General features: G+C 46.7%; 8 protein-coding genes across 8 annotated transcripts; 4 read left to right on the top strand and 4 right to left on the bottom strand.

Moving 5' to 3' along the window:
• Positions 1 to 82: 82 nt before the first annotated feature.
• F4817DRAFT_332506 (late endosomal/lysosomal adaptor and MAPK and MTOR activator-domain-containing protein) lies at positions 83 to 1,598 on the bottom strand. Its single transcript, XM_049302658.1, has 3 exons — positions 1,361 to 1,598; positions 1,158 to 1,303; positions 83 to 1,102 (listed from the first exon to the last, which is right to left on the bottom strand). Exons 1-3 carry the CDS (start codon positions 1,412 to 1,414, stop codon positions 820 to 822), a joined length of 483 nt encoding a protein of 160 aa, XP_049160729.1. The 5' UTR covers positions 1,415 to 1,598; the 3' UTR covers positions 83 to 819.
• Positions 1,599 to 1,890: 292 nt separating this feature from the next.
• Positions 1,891 to 4,872, bottom strand: F4817DRAFT_49652 (PLP-dependent transferase). The gene is made up of 4 exons (XM_049307559.1): positions 4,586 to 4,872; positions 4,372 to 4,462; positions 2,984 to 4,311; positions 1,891 to 2,924 (listed from the first exon to the last, which is right to left on the bottom strand). The coding sequence occupies exons 1-4, from the start codon at positions 4,771 to 4,773 to the stop codon at positions 2,150 to 2,152; spliced, it is 2,382 nt and encodes a 793-aa protein (XP_049160730.1). The 5' UTR covers positions 4,774 to 4,872; the 3' UTR covers positions 1,891 to 2,149.
• A 1-nt stretch (position 4,873) lies between these two features.
• Positions 4,874 to 6,589, top strand: F4817DRAFT_49542 (PLP-dependent transferase). The gene is made up of 2 exons (XM_049307557.1): positions 4,874 to 5,928; positions 6,040 to 6,589. The coding sequence occupies exons 1-2, from the start codon at positions 5,061 to 5,063 to the stop codon at positions 6,558 to 6,560; spliced, it is 1,389 nt and encodes a 462-aa protein (XP_049160731.1). The 5' UTR covers positions 4,874 to 5,060; the 3' UTR covers positions 6,561 to 6,589.
• On the bottom strand, positions 6,318 to 8,745 carry F4817DRAFT_49555 (biotin synthase). Its single transcript, XM_049307558.1, has 4 exons — positions 7,859 to 8,745; positions 7,685 to 7,750; positions 7,037 to 7,628; positions 6,318 to 6,874 (listed from the first exon to the last, which is right to left on the bottom strand). The coding sequence occupies exons 1-4, from the start codon at positions 8,171 to 8,173 to the stop codon at positions 6,618 to 6,620; spliced, it is 1,230 nt and encodes a 409-aa protein (XP_049160732.1). The 5' UTR covers positions 8,174 to 8,745; the 3' UTR covers positions 6,318 to 6,617.
• A 1,564-nt stretch (positions 8,746 to 10,309) lies between these two features.
• F4817DRAFT_332538 (heterokaryon incompatibility protein-domain-containing protein) lies at positions 10,310 to 13,487 on the top strand. Its single transcript, XM_049302659.1, has 2 exons — positions 10,310 to 12,456; positions 12,512 to 13,487. Exons 1-2 carry the CDS (start codon positions 10,567 to 10,569, stop codon positions 13,166 to 13,168), a joined length of 2,547 nt encoding a protein of 848 aa, XP_049160733.1. The 5' UTR covers positions 10,310 to 10,566; the 3' UTR covers positions 13,169 to 13,487.
• A 431-nt stretch (positions 13,488 to 13,918) lies between these two features.
• F4817DRAFT_49718 (PLP-dependent transferase) lies at positions 13,919 to 16,246 on the top strand. Its single transcript, XM_049307560.1, has 2 exons — positions 13,919 to 14,849; positions 14,907 to 16,246. The coding sequence occupies exons 1-2, from the start codon at positions 14,459 to 14,461 to the stop codon at positions 15,956 to 15,958; spliced, it is 1,443 nt and encodes a 480-aa protein (XP_049160734.1). The 5' UTR covers positions 13,919 to 14,458; the 3' UTR covers positions 15,959 to 16,246.
• F4817DRAFT_49753 (PCI-domain-containing protein) lies at positions 16,198 to 18,189 on the bottom strand. Its single transcript, XM_049307561.1, has 3 exons — positions 17,608 to 18,189; positions 16,721 to 17,550; positions 16,198 to 16,635 (listed from the first exon to the last, which is right to left on the bottom strand). The coding sequence occupies exons 1-3, from the start codon at positions 18,061 to 18,063 to the stop codon at positions 16,437 to 16,439; spliced, it is 1,485 nt and encodes a 494-aa protein (XP_049160735.1). The 5' UTR covers positions 18,064 to 18,189; the 3' UTR covers positions 16,198 to 16,436.
• Positions 18,190 to 19,226: 1,037 nt separating this feature from the next.
• On the top strand, positions 19,227 to 21,105 carry F4817DRAFT_49838 (guanine-N(7)-methyltransferase). The gene has a single exon (XM_049307562.1). The coding sequence runs from the start codon at positions 19,565 to 19,567 to the stop codon at positions 21,089 to 21,091; it is 1,527 nt and encodes a 508-aa protein (XP_049160736.1). The 5' UTR covers positions 19,227 to 19,564; the 3' UTR covers positions 21,092 to 21,105.
• Positions 21,106 to 21,988: the final 883 nt, after the last annotated feature.

A 21,988-nucleotide genomic window follows, 5' to 3' on the forward strand; every position in this document is an offset into this window, starting at 1 on the left:
ATAGACGAAAGCATTCAGAAGAGCCACAACTAGATACGTTCACCCTGGCATAGTGATGAAAATGGGCACAACGGAGATATCACTAGATTAGACTATTCATATAGACCGTCAGTATGTAGGAACAGAATGTAACCGGGGGTTGAAAAAACTGGGCGGTATATTATTCTTGTGGTATCGTCTTTGGTAGGTGGATTATTATTATCAACCTGTTAACCCTAAATGAGTGGAGGAGACCGGGTGACACATGGAATTTAAGGGGGGTGGTTGCGGCCCTTCCCGGATTCCCCGCTCACTGGCTAGAATCTGACGCACAGACTCCCGTTTATAATTCTAGAAAACAACATCGTGAGCCTCTTCGGCCCGCGATTCTTTATACCCTTCAATACCGAACCCGGATGAATAATACCTTTTAAGAATATAATACAAAAATATCTATAGAACCGCGTACCGAACAGGCCGGACTCTTATAGGAACCAACTCGCTAGTAAAGAAAATGATATTGACTAGGCACGTGTCTACCACTTAATGGACTTGCTTCTCTTTAGGTCCCCCTGAAAGCCAATCCCCGATTGGTCATTTCAGCACTACATATGTAGGATTGATTCGTCGACTTAATTTAGTATGTGAATCTCGCTCTCCCCCGCTGTATAACCCAATATTGGACCAGAATAAGACCCGCCACAAATCTTGGCTAGGTCATAGAAAAGTCCATCACCAAATCGGTCTTTGATCGGCTCGTATTCCGCTATCAATCGACGGAGTCAAAAGGTATCCATATGGGCAGACTTGCGTCATTAACCCATTCAAAACTAGCACTCTTCATAGCCGCGTCGCATTTATATCTCCAAAGGTACCCACAAGTAAGCCCCCTACTTCATCCTTAATACTAGGGGGTCTGCCTTGTATCTCGACAATATCGTCATCGCCTAATAACCAGTCTGCGGTGCCGGAAGCACTGTCTGTGGGGGGAGTTTCGCCTTCTCGCGAAAGCTTGGATAATATGTTTTGGTACCGGGCTAAACGGGCGTCTTGCCCTGAGAATAAAGCAGGTTGAGTCCTCTGAGACTCCTGTGAGGTGATTTCAAAGACGTCGACAAGATTACTGAAATCATTAGTATATTGAATAAAGAGCGAATATGAAACCGGAATGCGCATACTTAGACGTTCGCGCCACTACTCTCTGCAGAGCTTCCACTTCTCGCTGCGACTCAAGCGGGTCGGCTTGAGCGTTTAAATTATGCTCGCCAAAGCTTCCATACTGGAGATTATTCGGGTCGTCGAAAAGTAGTCGGGATACGTCGTCCTTTTACAATTAGCCAATGCTTACAAGATAATACATATAAATATCCCAGGCACATACTTCATCGTAGGAATCGCGGCGCCGGTGGCCGAGGCAGGAGGCGCAAATACCCATTTTGTGATTATGGCGGATTGAATATGAAAAGGAAATTCAGAGAAATTGCGAAAAAAGGGTGGACTGGGACATATGCCCTCTGCTAAGGTTTAATAGAATAGAATCATAAGGATCGTATAATCTGCCTGGTGGCACCGGGCGAGAGTTAGAATTTTGAATGCTCGTCGCAAAAGGTTGAAGTTGAAAGAATTTGGGGAACGTCCCGGTTCATGCGCGACGCGGGACTACGTACCTACTTGGAGTATCTCTTGGTTAGCTTGGTTAGCTAGCTTGGTTGGGTACCTACCTTTGAAGAGGCTCGTGCGCAATTAGGTAAGCGTAAAGCGTCTAAAGTTGAGCAATCAGTTACCTACCTAGGTAATGACGGTATTGTTCCTTAACTTTTAAACTTCGACGATACTCCTAATTTAAACCCCTACTAGATGTTCCAGATGGAAGGTACGAAGTCCACTATAAGGATCCCATAAATTTAAGATCTATCAGTTGGACTAGTGCCTAACCACTTTTAGGCTTCAATCAAGCTCCTTATTTTCTCTTTAACAGGTACCTAGTCTACCTACCTAAGTTATCAACTTCACATCAGATGCTGATAGACCAAGAAAATCTAGACTACCTTCATAGGTACCTAAACTATCTTTACTCACTCTTCACACGAGTAGCTTTAATATGAAGATATCTAACTTCATCAGATTCAAGGCATCATCTTAAGTCTATTCGCTATCCTAGAATTGGCTCTTAATGCGCTGTTGTCAGTGCACGTCTGATCAAGCCGGCAATCTCCGTGATATCATCCTTGTTCGTCTTTTGACCTCCCATGAGGTACAACACATTGCCCAAAACCCGACTATGGATATTCCACATTGTCTCTCGGTTACCCTCTAGTAAAGCACCTTGTAGCTTTAGGGCTGCGTTACTCTTATAGCCTAGGCCATCTGAAGCATTCATGTGAATAGCAAGCACACTACCGAGAGCCCAGGTCCCAGCTATAAGCTCTGTTTGATTCGAAATCCAATTCAATAAATCCCAGGGCCAGATGGACCACACCTCGGGTTTCATGGCACCAGACTCGCCAAGTAAAGAGCCCGACCAGTCACTGCTTTTCGCCCAATCCCATTCGCCTCGCTTCTCCATAGCCTGCATCTGTCGCAACGACTCTACCGCAACTTGACAGCCGATAGGATGGGCTGTGTAACTATGTCCGTGAAGCAGGGCATCAGCTTTGTCGTCACTCTCAAAGGCTTTGAAAATGCTCTCAGACGCCAATGTAGTGCTGAGTGGTACCAAGCCGCCAGTTAAGAGCTTGGCATGAACAGAGACATCAGCCTCGGTTTTAAGAAACGACGATGCAGTAAACCTCCCGAGTCGATACAGTCCCGTGAAGACTTCATCGAATATGACGGGAAGGCCAGTCCAAGACGTAGGATCCGAAGTATCCGGCTTGGGACATGAACCGAAGAGTTTTGCTGAGCGACGGACGACGTTGACAAGAGCACGCTGGAAAAGGGGGTCCCTGTATACAAATTAATCTTTGCCTTTTCCAAGAGAATCAACTGCTCGCTTTTTACTTACACCAACTCCATACCCCCAGCTCCGATCACCACCGGCTCCATAAGTAAAGCACCAAACTTTCGGCCCTTGCTAACGTAATACGATAGTTTCCCTTCGATATACTTCTCATACGCCTGTTGTTCGTCGTTTGATTCTCGAGAGTCGATATCAAATACATCGGATAGACTATCGAAAGTCTTGTTGCTGCCAAGATCCGCTTTCAACTCATCGGGTATTTCGACGATCCATTGGCCATGGCTACACTTGACATTCGGGTAGTTAAACCAGATACCTCTTCCGTTATACCACTCGATGTTTTCGTTATACGTACTCGGCTCGGCACAATCCATGGCACCCATGGTGTCGCCATGATACCCACCCTTTAGTCCAATGATTCCGATATCTGTACTCGCATCCCATCCGTACCGGAGTCTAGCTGCTCGTAGACCCATCTTTACCGCAACCTCTACACCTGTGCTGCCATTGTCCGAATAAAACACGCGAGTAAGGCGAGGATTCCTCATCCCATATAAGAGAGTGTCTGCTAGGGCTAGAGCGGGCTCGTGAATGGCCCCAGCAAACATGACATGGCCGTAGCGACCTGCTGCGTATGCTGCGGCCATCGTGAGTGAGGGGTTGCCGTGTCCGAGTCCTTGAGTCCACCACGACGCAGAACCATCAAACGAAGGCTGCAAAACAGGTGCATGCTGATTGATTGCCCTTTCTGCTTTTGGTACCACAGTCTGGAAGAAGTCCCCTCGGGCACTGTCGATAGCGACAATCTTGTCGGGCGAGAGAAATGTATGTTGCGTAAAGGGGTACCATATTCGTTTATATGCGTCTCCAGGCATTGACTCGAGCCTCTCAATTCGAGCCTGGTGCTTGCGGTTCAGATGCTCGAGGATATTGCGAGTGCCTGTACTCTGACTTTCATCCTTGTAATACTGCAGCATCGCCTTCGCGTCGGCATTTTCATCCTGCGCCCTTGGAGGGGGTTTGGGGAACGATGCAACTGGTATACCATGAGAGGCTGTGAAGTAGTCTCTTAAGTACTTCTCATTATCATATTCGCTATCCTGGAACACGAGGATACTCTCAACATCATATCCGCGCAATTTTAAGGACTCAAAAGCGGAGATGGTTAAAGAGATTCCTCCGAGCTTGGAGTCGGCGATAAGTATGACGGGGCATCGAACTGCTGCATATAGGTCCGCTTGCGTAGTGCCTGTCGGCCCAGGAGAGTGAACGCCGCCGGCAGTTTCTATGAAAAGCCACCCGGGTTGTTGAGCCGCACTCCGAGATGCGAATTGATATATCCTAGAAAGGAGCTCTTTATCCGAAGGTACTAACTTTATAGCCAATTGTTAAGTCGCCAACATCATCAAGGTCAAAGGCAAAGCGTTTCGTACCTTGCCCTTTGCCGCAGCATGCGGGCTCATCGCCAGATCATATTGCAGCAATGTTTTCCGAAGGACCCCAGGGGCGTATCTTTCGATATGGCTATATTCACATCAACACATGTAACCCAATGTTTTCTACATTCACTCTCCTATAACTCCTATAACTCCTATAGGTTAGTATTATCGGTTTCACAAGACAGAGTAGCCAAGAGCTCACGTACACCGATCATCGGCTTCATCTTCCGGGCCTGTTGAAACGGGCTTAAGGTACGATGTCTGCTCTTTTCTCCATATACTATTGGCAGCCCTGCAGAGAAGCGTGGCTATGATGGTTTTGCCAACATCAGTGTTGGCTCCATAGACTTGAAAGACTCGAAGAGAGCTCCAAAGCAGAGGGTGGGCGGGTGCCATTTACACTACGCCACCCTCGTAAGGATTATGAGTTGCTTCTTGGTGTTGTTAAAGGCAGGTAAATCCAGATGCTAAATTACGTGCTAAGTAATATTCTCAATTAATCCGGTAAAGCAACAATATATACCCCACTACCCTGCAGCCGTAACATCGGTCCGGAAGTGTTCATCTCGTACTAGGGTGTACCTAGATAAGTAGTGTAATGATCGACATATGATCAACATTATACAGATGAATATAATTGTAGTCGGCCCTCATCCTTTGGGCGCTCAAATCACAGGACAGCAATGACAGGTACACGGAGGCGACTCGATGATACCCTTGGGGAGGTCTTAGCACGTCGAAAAACTCACGACAGGCTCAGAAAGCTGAGCAATACTCCGGCCAACTTTGTCGATTTTTCATCCAATGGCTATTTGTCTTTATCGACAAACCCGGAAATTCAGAAATTATTACTCTCTCGCTTACAGGCCGAAGTCGCAGCCCCGGATGACAGCAGCGGATCGCGCGATTCGCGTAGGTCGCTCCTCGGCTCAGGGGGCTCTCGTCTCCTTGACGGCAATTCGCCATTTGCAGAGTCGCTTGAAGCTAAAATTGCCTCTTTTCATGGTGCGGAAGCCGCACTTCTGTTCACTTCCGCATATGATGCCAACACTGGATTACTTGGTTCTGTCCCGCAGCCCGGGGATGTAATTCTCTACGACGAGCTAATTCATGCGAGCGTTCATGACGGAATGCGTATGAGCCGGGCCACTAGAAGGATCCCATTCGCGCATAGTTCCATATCAGAGGCCCAGCGGGGACGAGTTTCCGACACCAAGGAAAGCCGAGCGGCTAGTGGCAGTAAGAACTATGGGCTCGATCATGTTCTGAGGGAATTAATGAAAGATGAGCGCGTCACTAACTGTCAAGCCAACGTTTTCATTTGCGTGGAGGGGCTTTACAGCATGGACGGTGATACTATACTCTTGAAAGAAATTGTTGAGACGGTTGATCGATACTTACCATCTGGAAACGGATACATCATAGTCGACGAAGCGCACTCGGTAGGTGTGTTCGGCAAAGATGGCCGTGGGCTAGTATGCCAGCTCGGCTTAGAGAATCGAATATGGGCGAGGGTACTTGGTTTTGGGAAAGCGATGGGTTGTGCCGGAGGTATGTATTCTGTGCCCGTCCGCAAATATTTCGGTATTTTATTAATGAACTTGGCGCTTGCTAAGATACTGTCACCACCGAGAGTATGAGTATTAACACATCCCGCTCTAGGCGTCGTTCTATGCTCCCCTATTACTAGATCTTACTTGATAAACTACGCCAGAAGTCTTATATATACGACATCGATGACCTTTACGTCACTGGCTAGCATAGATGTCGTTTATGATTTTCTCATAAGCGGACAGTCCGAACCATTGCGACGACACTTGGAAACTCTCATTTACTACACGCGCCATCAACTTCACACTCTCTACACTCGTTTAAAGCCAAATCGACACACGCTTTATGTTGAGCAAACAACTCTAAAGTCACCCATTATCCCAATTCTAACCGCCTCCCCCCGTAGCCTCGCGACACATTGTCAACGATTCGGTTTTATGGTGCGTCCTATCGTAAGCCCAACCGTACCCATAGGAAGCGAGCGAGTAAGAGTCTGCTTGCATTATTCTAACACAAAAGAGCAAGTTGATGAACTATGCGGTGTGATTGAGCTGTGGGTAAAAGCTCAGATGACCGAGGAGGTTACAGAAATTACAGACGTATTCACCAAGGGAGATAAACCGCGGCTATGATGTTTATAACTCGAACTAGAGCATTTTTAACTTAGCTACCTACCTTCTAGCTACAAGCTATGAGTCACCAATTGTGGGTGGCGTAGACTTGTCAAAGCTCTTCATCGGCTCTAAACCCCATCGGTCAAACATAACCTTGTCCTCGTCCCAGCCATTGCATTCTGTCGTCAGCATCTTCTCGCCGGTGAAGATGGCGTTCGCGCCAGCCATGAAGCATAGCGCCTGCTTCTCCTCTGACATGGTCTTCCTGCCAGCAGCTATTCGGACGATGGTGGCGGGCATGATGATGCGGGCGGTAGCAATGGTTCGAAGCACTGGAATATGTAGAGTTAGTAAGGCGATTAAATATAGATTCTGCAAGTATATTTGATCCAAGATCCTATCTCACCAGTCTATACTTCGGGATAGACTCGAAATCCCGCATTATACTCCTAAGATGCAGACAAAAAGGGGCAAAGGTATCTAGGTGTACTCACTACTTGTAAAATCGATCGGCTCGCGATCTCCAAGAGGCGTGCCTTTAATAGGCACCAGGGCGTTTACCGGGAAACTCTCCGGGTGCTTGGGAAGCGTCGACACGGTATGCAGCAAGCCGACACGATCGGTCGACGTCTCGCCAAGGCCGAGAATTCCTCCAGAGCAGACGTTGATGCCGGCATCACGCACGTAGCTAAGAGTCTGCAATCGCTCGTCGTAGGTGCGCGTCGAGATAACAGACGGGTAGAACTCGCGGCTCGTGTCGACATTGTGGTTGTACGCCGTCAGTCCGGCGTCTTTGAGCTCCTTCGCTTGCGCCGAGTCGATCATGCCCAGCGTAACGCACGCTTCCATGCCGAGCGCTCGCACGCCCTTGATCATCTCGGCGATGTTCCGCAGGCTGTTCTTGCGCCCGCGCATGTCCCGCCATGCGGCGCCCATGCAGAACCGCGTGCTGCCGTTTTCTTTAGCTGCCCGTGCAGCTGCTAGTACCGACTCGACTGTCTCGACCTTTTTCGCTTGAAGCCCTGTGCCTTTCTGGTATCGCGTAGCTTGGGCGCAGTAGGAACAGTCTTCTGTGCATCCGCCGGTCTTGATGTATGTCTGTTAGCGAGTATTTTCTTTTTATTTATTTGGTGTTAGCTTACCTTGATATTCATGAGTGTGCATAGTTGCACTTCGCCCGGGTCATGAAAGCGTCGGTGGACGAGACTCTATTACGGCTGGTGTTATCAGTCAAATCCACTACCATAGCTATTGTGTACTTGGGTTCATATGGAACCGATAGCTAAAAGCATTGGTTTCTTGTATGATTGTCTTACCGCTTGGTGCACTAAATCCATCAATGGATGGTTGTAGATTACCGCTATCTCATCCCTCGTCCAGTCGTTCCTCGGTTGAGTCGCGGAGACGGCATCACGGAGGGTGTTCTTAGTACTTTGGATAGGAACTTCTTCCCTAACATGGACCGGACCGGGAATAGGGAAAGGCGGCTGATCAAAGTGTTGCGGCTGGACCGCGGCAGCGGCAGCAGACGGGCGAGAAGACGCCGTCGTAAACGATCGGATACCGTTACATCGAACAGGCCGAACCAGCGGCTGAGCAAATCGACGAAGAACCAGGCGCGCGGGATTCATGATTACGCACAGATTGAATCTCGTCGACTCACGGAAGAGAACCAATCTTGAAGTCTAACGGGCTACATCGTGACGAAGCAAGCAAGGAACCAGGTAGCCTATACCGGGCTTTCTCTCTCTAGCCAACCCCCCCACGTCTCAACAGAAGCCCTACCCCCCCTCCCCCCAATGCTTTTTTCGCCAGTGGGGTGGTGGGTTTCGGCTACTAAAGGGGATCCTCACGGCGAACTATGCCCATTGTATATCGTAGGCCTAGTATATCGACAGCATATACGGCAATACCTACCTAAAGCGACTAGGTACGCGGGTAGCGAGATGGCAAGGAACGCTGTATCACTATCACACACAGCCAAGTCTTGAACTTAGCCGGCACTAAAGAGATTGGCGACAATATCCACATGATCCCCGCCGGCGTGCATGAGGCCATTGAGGATCGCCACCTTCCAATTTGCGTGATATAATTCGCTACTTAACAGTATTGCGTAATTGAAATAGATCCATTGGCACTTGGTTATGTTTACTCGCTATGTAGGAGGGGATGCCGACGTAATACGCGATGGGCTAGCGAGATGCTACTCCTGAAATTATCTCATATTAGCACAGCTATATACCTTAGGTAGTAGAATGTTCAAATCATTTTGCTGTATTAAATGGTTTTATAAACTTGGTCGAATATAATGTAAGCTTCTTCATGAGCCTCTTAGGATTCTCTTCATTTTCATCATAGATTAATGAATTGCCTGACTGTTCTATCTCATTCATATGAGGTGTTATGCGCATGGAAACAACTTTTCATCGAGACGCGTAATTGGCAATACTACACAGAGGATAACTGAGAAAATATGAGTATGGGCTGAGAAAAGTGAGTTTTATTTTATTTTGTTTTTATTTTTTAAAGTCTTAGTAAAGTGAGTTTTGAATAACATTACGAGGACATCTAAGGATATATGTAGTAAGTTTACGAAACGATCTAATAGGCATAGAATCTCATCAATACAACTCACATCGATACTCATAGTGATAGCAATGTGTCTATGATGACTGAAGGAAACGTAATGTCTCCGAGCTTCACTTTAACCTGGTCAAATATTCGTTGAATAAATGGCCCCTGAAGGGATTTTATTGCCTCGTCATAAATGTCAGGGAACGGGCAATTGCGTAATAATAAGAGCTTTCCTGTTATCTATTGAGTTATGAGAAACTCTCATATTTTACATCACTATAACATATTTCTTATAACCAGTCCGTAGTCCGGGAAACCAGGTCTATATGTCAAGTTTAATCTTATACTTTAGCCTTTTAGTGTGAAATTTGAGTAACGATTTCAAGCTACTGTAGTGGTTTTATATATAATTGCAGTTAATTGTTGGGTTTGTGAGTTAACTATGTCGAATTCGGCTTCCTTTCGCTACGAGGTTAATTTTACCCCTTTTTCAAAAATTTGTGGGCTTGTTATGACTAGAAGCCTAAGCCCAAGCTTATAAATGGGAACTCCTTGAGGATAATGTCTTAACCATAATACAAAAGAGGCCGGCGATCATGTGGTATGATAGGTATAGAATATAACAAACAGTATACATTTCAATGACAATAAATCCGAAAGTCGTGTCGATGATCACTAACATTTTCTTAGACTGGATATACTATTACATTTTCCCCTGCATAGGGTTATCTCTCTTTTCGTCAATTATACGTCTTGCAGCAGCTTACCAGGAGTAGTAACTGTTTGAGTAGGTAATTGGACAGAAGTATTTACGATACATGTGTTATTATTTCATTATTTTTATATGTAGTTTCCTTTGACCCTTAAGATTCAAATAATAATAGGTATCATAAATATAAGTGCCATGCCGATTACGAATGAGAACCAGAAAGTTCCCGGTTGTATTTTACTATGTAGGGGCTGAGTTAGCTAAGCCTCATAAAATCTCCTGAATAGCTTCATCGCCTATCGGTGGCTGCAACGCCACTGAGAATGCCTAAGAATTAAACGAATAAAATCGACTTCCTAGTCTAAGTTAAATTAATCTGCCTTCAACATATTTACCTAATGCCTGTGGCTAATGGGGACTTAGTGATTGTAACACATCTTAACGCTGAATGCTCCAATAGCTTGCTCGTTTACTAGGCTATGCAAGAAAAGCGATAGGCCGCTACGTGGCTTCACCAGACACAGCCCCGAATGCGAAATCCGTAGCCTACCTTTCGTTACACATCATTAGCAAAGATAATTTCTGTACAGCCACTTCATCTCGACGTGACTCTTTTTAATACTAAAAGACCTATCTGACCTTAACCTCTTTCCTAAAACTTTGCTGTACTCGAACTATTGAACAAGTCATTTTTTAAAACTTCACATTGCTCGTTGCTGATAGGCAATTAGAATTAGCACGATGACAAGCCTATGCGCATGTGAGCATCCCGACTTTAAAAAGTTACCGGAAGTTGCATGGCGTTGTACCCAATGCTGGACGCCGGTTCCAGAAGATGAAGAGCTTCAAGACCCTAGCACGCGAGAGGAAGTGAGACACCGCGTGCTTGAGAGGTCATCACTGAACTTATCTTGGCCAAGCAGCGTCCAATATAATAATGACAACGACCTTGCCGAACGAGTTATTCGTGTCCTCGAGGAAAGCGTATACAGCCTAAACCAAACAAACGACCAAACAAACGCTATTTCACATCCTAACGATGAGGGGGATCCAATAGTTCATCCCCCGATTCAAAATGCAAACCCTATAACATACCGGTACTATCAGTACCGGTCCCTAGAGACCACAACACGAAACCCACATCTTAGAATCCTTCGATTGTCTCCGGGTGAGCCCGGGGACCCGCTACATGGAAGATTACTCATTGCATCTATCGAAATTACCGGAACTACGCTGGAATATGAGGCTATTTCGTATACATGGGCGAACGAGGCAGGCGACAGCAGAAGGCAGCGACCTCTGTATCTCGATAATAATTGGTATAGACTCCCTATCACTGAAAATTGCGAGGCGGCGCTTCGACGGTTCCGAGATAGAAAAAAAGCAAGGTTCCTATGGGTAGACTCCGTATGTATTAACCAAGAGGATGCCGACGAAAGACGCGAGCAGGTCGGGCTGATGCCTGAGATATACTCTCGGGCGCAGAAGGTTTTAGTCTTTTTAGGAAAAGACTCGAATCACACAAGTGCTGCGATGTTTGCGCTCAACTCCGATGAACGATCGTCTAAAGAGTATAGGGAGAGCGGCCTATACATTAACGATATAAAATCGCTATTTTCTCTTCCTTATTTCTCCCGCGTCTGGATCATACAGGAATTAGCTCTGGCTAGGGATGCTACCTTTTATCTTGGGCACGGCGCTCAATCGCTCGGGCTTCAACATTCCCGAGAGAAATTCGGGCGCATATTCAAAGAAGTTCATGCTGAAGAAGTACTGCCTCTTTGGGTACGGCACTGCGGAAAACGCAAGTTGAGATCCTGGGAAGAATTTGGGAATCTGATATTCGATGGCATGCCTAGCCAGGCTTCGAGACCAGAAGATAAGATATTCGCCTTCTTTGGTATGATGAAAGACGCGAGCGTGGAGGGACTGGTTGCGAATTACAATCTTGCAGTAGAGCAGGTCTATACTGGCATCGCCGCTTTCTTGATGTCTAAAGGTCACTTGATGAGCCTCTTGGAGCGAGCAAGAAGCGGAGGATCCCAAGCGATACATGATAACCGACCCCTGGACCTCCCTTCGTGGGTTCCTGACTTTCGTTGCGCAGCCCAGAACGACGAATTCAATCTCAGTCCCGAGTTCAGCCCGGTCTATATTCAACCAGACCCATCTGACCAACGATCACAACCTATTCCCGAGGTTGTCCTCAGTCGGACTGGATCCCTGATTATCCATGGATATAGAATACTAAGAGGTATTGCCATGAAAACCCCGGAATTAGAGTATACCTACAAATACAGGTCGGCATTCGAGATTAGCGTCAAATTCCAAAGATTATTCGACTCGACTATGGACATCATCATGTTACCGTGTATTGAGGATTCTAAGCCGTACGCCCTACATCTTCGGAAGACCGATGTTCGCAATCGTACTAATTGCTACACCTTCATTGGGCTATGTAAGGTTGGACTGCCTTATATATTTGCCGACGGCGGTGAGAAGAAGATAATACTTCGACCTGAGTATTTCTCTATTCCTGACGACCCCGAAATCATGACGGTTCACAACTTCATCGAGAAAAACCCCCATTTGGATATCAAGTTAAGTCCCTGGCTGTTACGATTTTCTCCGGTAGGCAAAGATTACTCGAGACCGGAATAGGCGTTCTTGATCTAATGGTTCACAGGAAACAGAACATGACTCCTCTAACAAAGCCCTTGGGGTTTCCTGGTTATTTGGACCGGGGCCGAGCGAAGATCGCCTTACCAGTTTTCTCGATCAATGTAGAGGTCTTAAATTCCTGTGGCGTCAATGGTCGCAGGACCTTGAAGTAGTCAGGTCTGCCGCAAAGGAATTCATCTGTGAGACATTCGAAGACTCTCGGGATTCAAGCAAAAAGCTGTTAACGAGCGATCTTACCGAGAAAATTAGGCGTTGGAAGCTCTCAACAGGAGCCCTTGTGTCTTGCGGGGGAAAAACCTGCAGAACACTATTCGGGGAATCATCCTCTTTCTGTTCCTTTGAAGATGATGCTCAGAATAAAACAACCCACACACTCTTGAGTACGAATGACGTTAAAGAGGTGTTTGATAAAATATATTCAAATGTTGAGCAAGACATTTTGAGATGCGAAGCCTGTAAAGGGTCCGTCGATATTGTTGAGGAAGCTATAGAACGCCTGATTGGAGATTGGAAAGAATTTATGATGCCAATGTCTCCAGATCCTATAGGAGTTACGACAAATAAATTATGGGCGATATTTAATAGGATTAAGTATCGACGGAATTTGGAGCGGAGGTTTACCTTTATCTCCGGGAGTCATGAAGAATTCATTATTATCTAAGTGTGGGTTTTGGCATATTGCTCTTGGGTAAATTGAAGAAGTTGTTAACTACCTACCTATATAATCAAAAGAGTATACTTATTTCTGTTGAATACCGGTGATACTTTATTACTCTTACATGGCAACTACCTCTTTTCATATAAGTGTTTGCCAAGAGAAAAGGACCTTGAGGCCTAGGACCATTAAGCTGTACTTTATCTCCGTAAACTTAACTCCGATATACCGGGGCGCAATCGGCCGTTAGCGGTGAAAGACTTTCTTAGATCTCGGTCTCGTTCTCGCCCTCTAAGATTAGCCTATGATAGACGGACAGACAGGGTTGGATTACAGCTATCGCGAAAGAGAAAAAAAAATACACTCTCATATCAATTTCGGGCGAATTCTTTCCTTTTCTAACTAATTCTCTCTACCATCTCCTCCCCTTTCGACTCGGAACTGTTTCCTCGCCTCAGATGGCAACAGTTAGATCGGGAGCGTCTCGTACAGCTCGGGTTAAAAATTTCGACGCCATCATCTCCCAGAGGGCTTACAGCCATAGAGCGCAAACTCTTCGATATCGACATAATGACTTACATATAACAACTGGTAAGTACCTACCTACATTTCGATATTTCCTTCGAGTTATTTTTTCCATCCCTTCCTTGGAAACCAAATAGGGATACCTATTGGAAAGTCGTCCATATTACCATGACTATTGCGCGTTTCCTTAACTATTCCGGTTATCGGCCTTCCTAGTGGATGCAACTTTCTCCCAATTACCGTCGACGCCTTACTGCACGACAGTTTAGCATCGCGCTTTAGTCCCACACTTTTAAGGCCAGGGGCAAATCGTCAACGCACGCAGTCAGGCGGCAAAAAAAGATATGGGGACTTTACGTCCGCAGGGTCTTTTCCTGGATCGCGTGGGTGAAACAGTGCAGTTTGACAAGAAGTTTCCAAGCTGTGGCTTATTATTATTATTATTATATTGAATTATTATTCGTCTTTAGTTCCGGTTGTAATTCCCTCATCATTCCATAAAACATACCACAATCTCTTTAGCCGATACTTCCTTCTCCTTATTCGAAAGTTTAAAAAAAGAAAAAAGACAAAAATAGTGCTTGAAACTTTGAAAATTGGGTTCTTTCCCTTATAGGTATTAACTAACCAAACATTTTTTTATCAGGAGCGGCAGTAGCAGCTGATACCCCGCGTCCGCTACTACTGTCATTTTCAGGGTCTGTCACTACCCCGCCATCTCCAAAGCTGCTGCTACACTCCCCTAAACGCCATTTTCACCATCAAGCACCAATGGCTAGACTCAACCTTGGAAACATAAACCCGCACATCGTCGAGGCCAAGTATGCCGTCCGCGGAGAGCTCGCCGTCAAGTCAGAGGAATACCGTGCCAGACTTAAAAAGGGTGACAAGAGCCTACCATTCTCCCAAGTTATAAGCGCAAACATCGGCAACCCCCAGCAGCTCGATCAGAAACCCATTACCTACTTCCGCCAGGTTCTGAGTCTTCTCGAGAACCCTAAGCTGCTAGAGCATGAGGATGTTCTAATCAACTCCCTGGGTTATAAGACAGACGTGCTGGAACGGGCGAGATGGCTTTTAGATCACGTCGGTAGCGTTGGAGCATACAGCGCCAGTGCTGGTGTTCCAGCCATCAAGGAGAGCGTTGCCAAATTCCTTGAAAGTAAGTTAAAGCTAATTTAAAAGTTATACTATTTTCGTGCTAAACCTGTAAATCTAGGACGGGATGGTTTCCGCGCCGACCCGGCACATATCTACCTTTCGGCTGGTGCATCTTCCGGTGTCAACACCCTCCTACACATAATATGTGCCGCTCCCACCACCGGAGTTCTTGTTCCTATCCCTCAGTACCCGCTCTACACCGCTTCGCTCTCCGTTCTCAACTCTACATGCGTCCCTTATTACCTCGACGAATCCGCTCATTGGGGTACGTCGCTCGCGGCTATCAAGGAGTCCTACAACAAGGCCAAGGCCGATGGCATCGACGTCCGCGCTATTGTCATCATCAACCCGGGCAACCCGACGGGTGCTTCGCTGTCTGAAGAGGATGTCCGGTCCGTCCTGGAGTTTGCTGCTGAGGAGAAGCTCGTGGTTATGGCCGACGAAGTCTACCAGACCAATGTCTTCATCGGAAAATTCCACAGCTTCCGCCAGGTCCTACTCACTCTACAAAAGGAGCACCCCGGAAAATACGACGAGGTTGAACTCGCATCCCTACACTCCATCTCCAAAGGTATGGTCGGCGAGTGCGGCCACCGTGGTGGTTACTTCGACCTGATTGGTTTCAATCCTGAGGTCGAGGAGCAGATCTACAAGTTCGTGTCCATTACGCTATGTGCCCCCGTCATCGGCCAGTGTCTCGTCGAACTTATGGTCAACCCGCCCAAGCCTGGTGAGCCTTCGTATGAGCTATATGACCAGGAATACAATACCATATATAACAACCTGAAGACACGCGCATACACTCTATACGAAGCCTTCAAGGAGATGGAAGGCGTTGAGTGTGGCGAACCCCAAGGTAGTATGTACATCTTCCCTACCATCCACGTGCCTCCTAAGGCCGCCGAGGCTGCTAAGGAGGAGGGTCGTACGCCCGACGAATTCTACTGCATGCGCCTGCTAGAGTCTACAGGCGTGTGCGTCGTGCCCGGAAGCGGTTTCGGCCAGGCCGAGGGCACCCTGCATTTCCGCACTACCTTCTTAGCTCCTGGCTCTGAATGGGTTGGATCTATTAAGAAGTTCCACAAGGAATTCATGGACAAGTACAGATAGACAGCGAGAGGAGAGAATGAATAACGACGGTGGGCATTGTGCGGGGCTAGTATGTTGGAGTCGGCAGTGGATTGTTGGGTTAGATTGAGAGGAGCGAGAATTGTGGAAAAACAAAAAAACCTAGATACCTACAAAACTGGCCATATCGGCCACTTTAGGAGACTTCATGTGTGTATGGTTCCGTGGGAGGATAGGATAGGGCGTTAAGACTTTGATACCTACATACATACTCTCCACTACGCATCACGAACCTCATAGAATCACCCTAACTCATAAAGTTCATTCTGAACGCGCAAAGTCCTTCACCGTGAGCTCAAAACGAGGTTGGTTTCGGCCCGTCTATGTTTGATTCGTATTGTTACATTATCTGTCTATTGCACAGGCACGCATAATCTCGTCACCGGCAACAGCTGAACCGTCTTGGACGCCCTTCTATTCATCTTTATTAGGTACTTTCATACTACTGCTGTTACCTCTTTTACGCCCTCTCGCTACCGCGGAGCCGCACGGCCTGGCCGTACTTCTGCAGCTTGGTGATCAGCTGGTCGCCCTGCTTGACGACGTCCTGGTACTGCTTATTCTTGTCGTCCGGACGGTTTGTCTCGATGACGCCCTTGCCCGTCACGCGGTCGATGGTGCATGGGATACGGCCGCCGGCGATGAATTTGGCGAGGTCGCTGGGAGAATAGGTTAGTACTAGATAATTCAAGAGGAGGCAAAGGAGGTGGAGGTGGGAAGAATGAGTAGATAAATAAAACATACCGGTCCAGGAAGTCGACCGTGATGCCGAAGTCGTTGGCCATGCTTTCGAGCCCGACGACGCGGTAGCTCTGTAGTAGCTGCTGGTAGGCGCGGAGACGCATCTCGCGGATGAACCAGCCCTTGTGCTCGTGGAGGTAGCGATCCTGGGTGAGGAACTGCTCCTCCACGAGGGCGAGGGCCTGGAAGAATAACTTGTAGTTGCCATTGTACAAGCTACTGACGAGCTGGGCGAGGGGCGAGAAGTCAACAGCCAGCTCGGCCTCGGGCTGGTCGGAGCCGAGCGTCGTCAGGTTGACGGCTGTAGTAATCTTGGTAGGTGCCGTAGGGGAGACGGTGTCCTGAACAGCGTCCCGCATCTCGGCGTCCTTAGCGCCAGGGCCTGCGGAGATGGCGCCGGACAGAGCGAGAAGCTTATCGTCGCTGTCGGCGCCCAGGATGGCCTTGATCTCGGGGGCGTCGACGACCTTGCTCTTGAAGTCGACTCGCTTGAGGGAAACGGAGCCGGCGAGAACAGAGTACACGACTAGGTTAGAGTATGTACATAGTTCGTAGCTGGTGAATGTCGACAGGGAGTCGAGGAGGAGGGGCGCGGCGAGGTTGTAGGAGCGGACGGTAAGTAGGTGTAGGCCCTCGTAGGCCTTGAGGCGGTTACGACGGTCCCAGTCGCCGCCGCTTTCGACGAGCGTCTTCGCGCGCGCAACGTGCTTCTTCACCAGAGCCTTGTCGCCGTAGAACAGCCCCATGCGGATTATTGCCAATACCAGGTCGATCTTGGTGCCCAGGATGCCCGTATTCTCGAAGACATCCTCGTAGGCTGCTATTGCCTTGTCCTGTTGTGATATTATTAGTAACAGTTAGGTTATAGAGTAGCTAGGACGTAGAAATACCTTGTCTCCAATCTTGGCAAAGAAATCGGCACGCTTTCCCTTCGCAGCCATGATTTCCGTCTCGCCAGCCTGTTCAACAGCTTCGTCCTCCTCCTTCTGGAACCCCTCTAGCTCTTTATCGTTCTCCGCCTTCAACCTATTGTATACCTCCTCATCCCAAGGTAAGGTCGCACCGGCAGTCTTGCTGGCGACCATACCCGCGGCGCTTGGTTTCCGGCCGGTAGGCTTCTGAGGTGCTGATGCTGATGAGGTCTCACCGGTGGCATTTAGGATGCCCTCAGTGGGGTGTGCCAGGTACTTATACAGAGGGGCCATCTTATTCTCGTTGATGCCATCTTGTAAGCTCTTAACTGCAGCCTGTTGGGCGGGTCGAGTGGCGTAGGGATTCGTGATGGTGAAGACTTGCTGGGCTAGAGGTAGAGCAGGCCATTTCGCATATTGAGGGTCGGAACCCATGATGAAGGAGGGGGAGAATTGGCGTGAGCTTTAATATGTGGGATTATAGAAGGGAGAGAATTATCGTAGTATGCAGAATCGTTAAATAATTGAATGTCGTCACCGTTGTTAGTTGATGAAGCTTCTCATAAGTTTAGGTACATAGGTAAGTTTTAAAGTTGATAACGGACAGAAGAGCTGCTGTTTTGCCAACGGTTGCAAGCAGCTGCAGGCGGCCATCAGCGGACGTAACTTTCACAACTGAACTTGCTCATGAACCAATCACTAAGCACCTGTGGACCTTCTAGAGCCTCAAGGTACCTTGGTACTTATCTAACCGCTAGATCCACCTTTTGGCACATACTTACTTTGTGGCACATTTCCCACCAAAACACTACCTTTTCAACCTTAAATAATATCATGTATATTGAAGCTATAAAGTCGAGACTAATATAAGTCAATAAATAATTAATTTGGGTTTATAATTATATATATAATATCGGAATTAAAATGGTAGTTATAATAAGATTGGTACTTTAATATATAATATAAAAAATATATTACCTTTACATATAAATTAAATATAAAAAGATATTATAATTATTTACTTTAAAACGTTATATATTTAAAGTTATTATATTTAAAAGGTTAATATAATTAGTTTTAAGCTATATATAAAGTTTAATGGCTATAATTAAATTAAATGGCATATTATATAAGTTAAAAGTTTTACCTATATAAATATAATAAAATTTAATATAAAATTATTTTCGACTTTAAATATTTTAATAACAAAAATAACAATAATAACCAAATGTATATTAAATGTATAAAAGATTTAAACAACTTTATTACATATTTTAAATTTTAAGTTTTAAACGTTATTATTATAATATTCCAATTTCCCATATTATAAAAAATACTTATTTTTGTACCGAATTTATATATAAAAGCCTTGTACTTTTATATTAAAAGGTAATTATTTTAATTATGCCACGAATAAATTTTTCTATTTAATAAAAAATACAAGATCAGTAATAAAGCTTTATAAGGTATTAAAAGAATCTAATTACAAGTTTATAACATCAATATACGTAATATTATTCGAGGTTGAAAAGGTAGTGGTTTTGGTATAAAAGTATGCCACAAAGTAGGTATGTGCCAAATGGTGGATCCAGCGGTTAGCAGTTCTGGGTACAAAAAAAACGTAAGGTACGGGTTACCCCGGTTCTTCACTAGCTCAATGCCAAGACTCGCATACCTTTCCAGCTTCTGCATCACCTTAGGAGCTAGAGATCCTAAATACCTACATTCTAATGTCAGGTTAGGTACTTCTTTACCTAACATAGGTATCCCGTCCTTTCCTTTACTCAACTTTTCTTTCACCGTCTAAAAAATTAACCAGATCAAATCAAATTATAAATCCCAGCCCATATTAGCAAAATCTAATTCAACTTCACTTCACCTGCGCAATTACATATCTGAACGGGAAGAAAGGTCATAAATTCTCTCGTCTTCCACAATGGCAGGAGACTACGCTTCCGAAGAGCTGCCTCAGCCTTTCGACGCGAAGCATCTTGAGCCCGCTAAAAGGCGCAAGGATTCTCGATCTCCCAGCAGCAGCAGCAATAGCAAGCGCCGAGAAAACGATGCAGGCGGACCTCCCCTTGACGAACTACCTCAACCATTCGATGCCAAGAAGCTCGAACCGGCCAAGAAGCGACAGCGTTCTAGATCACCATCCGATACGCCCCGGAAGCTGAAGCGCCCCGGTCGCGGTGCTCGCTTCTCTCAAGCAGAATCGTCGACTATCCGCCAGCGCCACGAGCAGCGTGAGCGCGAGGCCGCCGAAGTCGCAGCTACGCAGGCCGTGCTAGAACAGAGAGGCATCAACGATGTTGTCCGACAGCATTACAACGCCGTACCAGAGAGGGGTCGCGACTGGAGAAAGACGGACAGCAGAATCAAGGGGCTTAGGTCGTTTAACAATTGGGTCAAGAGCACATTGATACAAAAATTCTCGCCCGACGAAGACCACACGCCTGGCGCTCACGAGCGAGGGCGCGATATGGCTGGCGCTAGGGATCACGAGCTGCTCGTCCTCGATATCGGATGCGGTAAAGGTGGCGATCTAGGTAAATGGCAGCAGGCCCCACAGAGAGTTGAGCTATACGTAGGGTTAGACCCCGCCAATGTTTCCATTGATCAGGCGAAAGAACGATACCGTAATATGACCCATCGTGGCGGCGGACGGGGTGGTAGAGGCGGTCATAGAGGTGGGCGCCATCAGCCTCCGCCGTTCGAAGCTCGCTTCTACGTCAAAGACTGTTATGGCGAGTCTATTGGTGATATAGATATCATTCGGCAAGTCGGATTTGATCTTTCGCCCATGGGAAGGAGCGGGTTTGATATAGTCAGCATGATGTTCTGCATGCATTATGCATTTGAGAGCGAAGAGAAGGCTCGGATGATGCTCCAGAACGTATCTGGGGCTCTGAAGAAAGGTGGGCGCTTCATAGGTTGTATACCTAACTCGGATGTGATCGGCGATAGAGTCGTAAAGTTCAACGAGTGGTTCGCGAAAAAGAAGAAGGGCGAGACGACCGAAAATAAGGACAATTCAAACAAGGAAGACAATGAGGATAAGGATAAGGAGGAGGAGGGCGAGGAGGGCGAGGTTGAGGAGACGGCGGAGTGGGGCAATGATCTCTACCGGGTCAGGTTTCCCGGCAAAACTCCCGAGGACGGTATCTTCCGGCCTCCGTTCGGATGGAAGTACAGCTTCTTCCTTGACGAAGCGGTAGAGGAGGTCCCAGAGTACGTCGTACCTTGGCCAGCATTCCGTGCTATAGCAGAAGACTATAACCTCGAGCTACAATACCATCAGAAGTTTGATGAGATCTGGGAGGCCGAGAAAGATGACCATATACTGGGCCCCCTAAGCGAGCGTATGGGGGTCCGTGAGAGGGGAAGGGGACCACTTCTGGTTTCGCCTGAGGAGATGGAGGTTGCCAGCTTCTATCTGGCCTTCTGCTTCTATAAAGTATAGGTATATTCTTTCGATGGGTGAGAGCGTTCAGCTTAGGCAGCTCGTGGACGACACGCCTACCAGAGACATGGGATAACCTATTGTAAGGTGCAAGGTGTTGCCTGAGGGCATTAACCAAAAATTTCTAAGCCCTGATAAAAGGACGACAGTACTTCGTATAGCAATGCAATAAATGCTTCGAACCTCATACATACGCGTGGCGAATTACATATTCCCTGGAGCGATTCTTACTAGTCTATCTTACTCATATAAGGAGTAACTAATTGATAATATCTACCTACCAACGCATCTACCAAGGCTTGTCATATCCAACCATCTAGCAAGGAATCGTTAAGGCTACCCAGGTAGATATTTCCCCAGCGTTCAATACAGTAGTCTATCACCTCACATCCTATACCCACTTTCTACATCCGGAAATACTACCAGGTTACTATTGGCCAAGCCGATATGTTTATTCCGTGTTACCTACCTACTTTCTATAAATGCTTCCCAAGTTACGTTAGGTAGTAGAAAGGAGACAGTATATCCCATACAAATTCAGAAGAGACGAAAAAGTTCCAATGAGACAATACATGAAAAGTATACCCCTTCCCATTTTAATATTCCCATCTAAAATAACCACCCATCCCACACGCAACCAAGATGCCCCTTTCCCAAGTCTGCTGTACTAAATTTAATCCGTAGCCGTGTCGCGCCGTGAGCGATACAGACCACGTCCTGTTCCCTTCCGCCCTACTCGTACATGCCATACCGTAAACATCAGTGTAAAAAGGAAGACAAGAGAAAATAACGACGTAAATCGTCAAGGAAATCATCAGACAATAGCACACATTGCATGCCATGTTCATCGCAGGCCATAGGGGGAACAACACTATACTCCCTCCCATGTTCCACCAC

This window comes from Daldinia loculata, assembly GCF_022478755.1.
Source record: "Daldinia loculata strain CBS 113971 unplaced genomic scaffold F4817scaffold_14, whole genome shotgun sequence".
Taxonomy (NCBI): Eukaryota; Fungi; Ascomycota; class Sordariomycetes; order Xylariales; family Hypoxylaceae; genus Daldinia; species Daldinia loculata.

Excerpts from the sequence above, each read along its gene's own strand:
- F4817DRAFT_49542 (XM_049307557.1), top strand. The coding sequence starts at position 5,061 with ATGACAGGTACACGGAGGCGACTCGATGATACCCTTGGGGAGGTCTTA. Across the intron at positions 5,929-6,039 it reads AGCGATGGGTTGTGCCGGAG|GCGTCGTTCTATGCTCCCCT; the intron begins GTATGTATTCTG and ends ATCCCGCTCTAG.
- F4817DRAFT_49838 (XM_049307562.1), top strand. The coding sequence starts at position 19,565 with ATGGCAGGAGACTACGCTTCCGAAGAGCTGCCTCAGCCTTTCGACGCG.
- F4817DRAFT_49753 (XM_049307561.1), bottom strand. The coding sequence starts at position 18,063 with ATGGGTTCCGACCCTCAATATGCGAAATGGCCTGCTCTACCTCTAGCC. Across the intron at positions 17,551-17,607 it reads TTGCCAAGATTGGAGACAAG|GACAAGGCAATAGCAGCCTA; the intron begins GTATTTCTACGT and ends ATATCACAACAG. Across the intron at positions 16,636-16,720 it reads ACGGTCGACTTCCTGGACCG|CGACCTCGCCAAATTCATCG; the intron begins GTATGTTTTATT and ends CTATTCTCCCAG.
- F4817DRAFT_332538 (XM_049302659.1), top strand. The coding sequence starts at position 10,567 with ATGACAAGCCTATGCGCATGTGAGCATCCCGACTTTAAAAAGTTACCG. Across the intron at positions 12,457-12,511 it reads GGCTGTTACGATTTTCTCCG|GAAACAGAACATGACTCCTC; the intron begins GTAGGCAAAGAT and ends AATGGTTCACAG.
- F4817DRAFT_332506 (XM_049302658.1), bottom strand. The coding sequence starts at position 1,414 with ATGGGTATTTGCGCCTCCTGCCTCGGCCACCGGCGCCGCGATTCCTAC. Across the intron at positions 1,304-1,360 it reads GCCGCGATTCCTACGATGAA|GACGACGTATCCCGACTACT; the intron begins GTATGTGCCTGG and ends TAATTGTAAAAG. Across the intron at positions 1,103-1,157 it reads GTAGTGGCGCGAACGTCTAA|TAATCTTGTCGACGTCTTTG; the intron begins GTATGCGCATTC and ends TAATGATTTCAG.
- F4817DRAFT_49718 (XM_049307560.1), top strand. The coding sequence starts at position 14,459 with ATGGCTAGACTCAACCTTGGAAACATAAACCCGCACATCGTCGAGGCC. Across the intron at positions 14,850-14,906 it reads CGTTGCCAAATTCCTTGAAA|GACGGGATGGTTTCCGCGCC; the intron begins GTAAGTTAAAGC and ends CTGTAAATCTAG.
- F4817DRAFT_49555 (XM_049307558.1), bottom strand. The coding sequence starts at position 8,173 with ATGAATCCCGCGCGCCTGGTTCTTCGTCGATTTGCTCAGCCGCTGGTT. Across the intron at positions 7,629-7,684 it reads GCACACTCATGAATATCAAG|ACCGGCGGATGCACAGAAGA; the intron begins GTAAGCTAACAC and ends ACATACATCAAG. Across the intron at positions 6,875-7,036 it reads GCCGATCGATTTTACAAGTA|TGCTTCGAACCATTGCTACC; the intron begins GTGAGTACACCT and ends TACATATTCCAG.
- F4817DRAFT_49652 (XM_049307559.1), bottom strand. The coding sequence starts at position 4,773 with ATGGCACCCGCCCACCCTCTGCTTTGGAGCTCTCTTCGAGTCTTTCAA. Across the intron at positions 4,463-4,585 it reads GAAGATGAAGCCGATGATCG|CCATATCGAAAGATACGCCC; the intron begins GTGTACGTGAGC and ends ATGTGAATATAG. Across the intron at positions 2,925-2,983 it reads GCTGGGGGTATGGAGTTGGT|GGACCCCCTTTTCCAGCGTG; the intron begins GTAAGTAAAAAG and ends ATTTGTATACAG.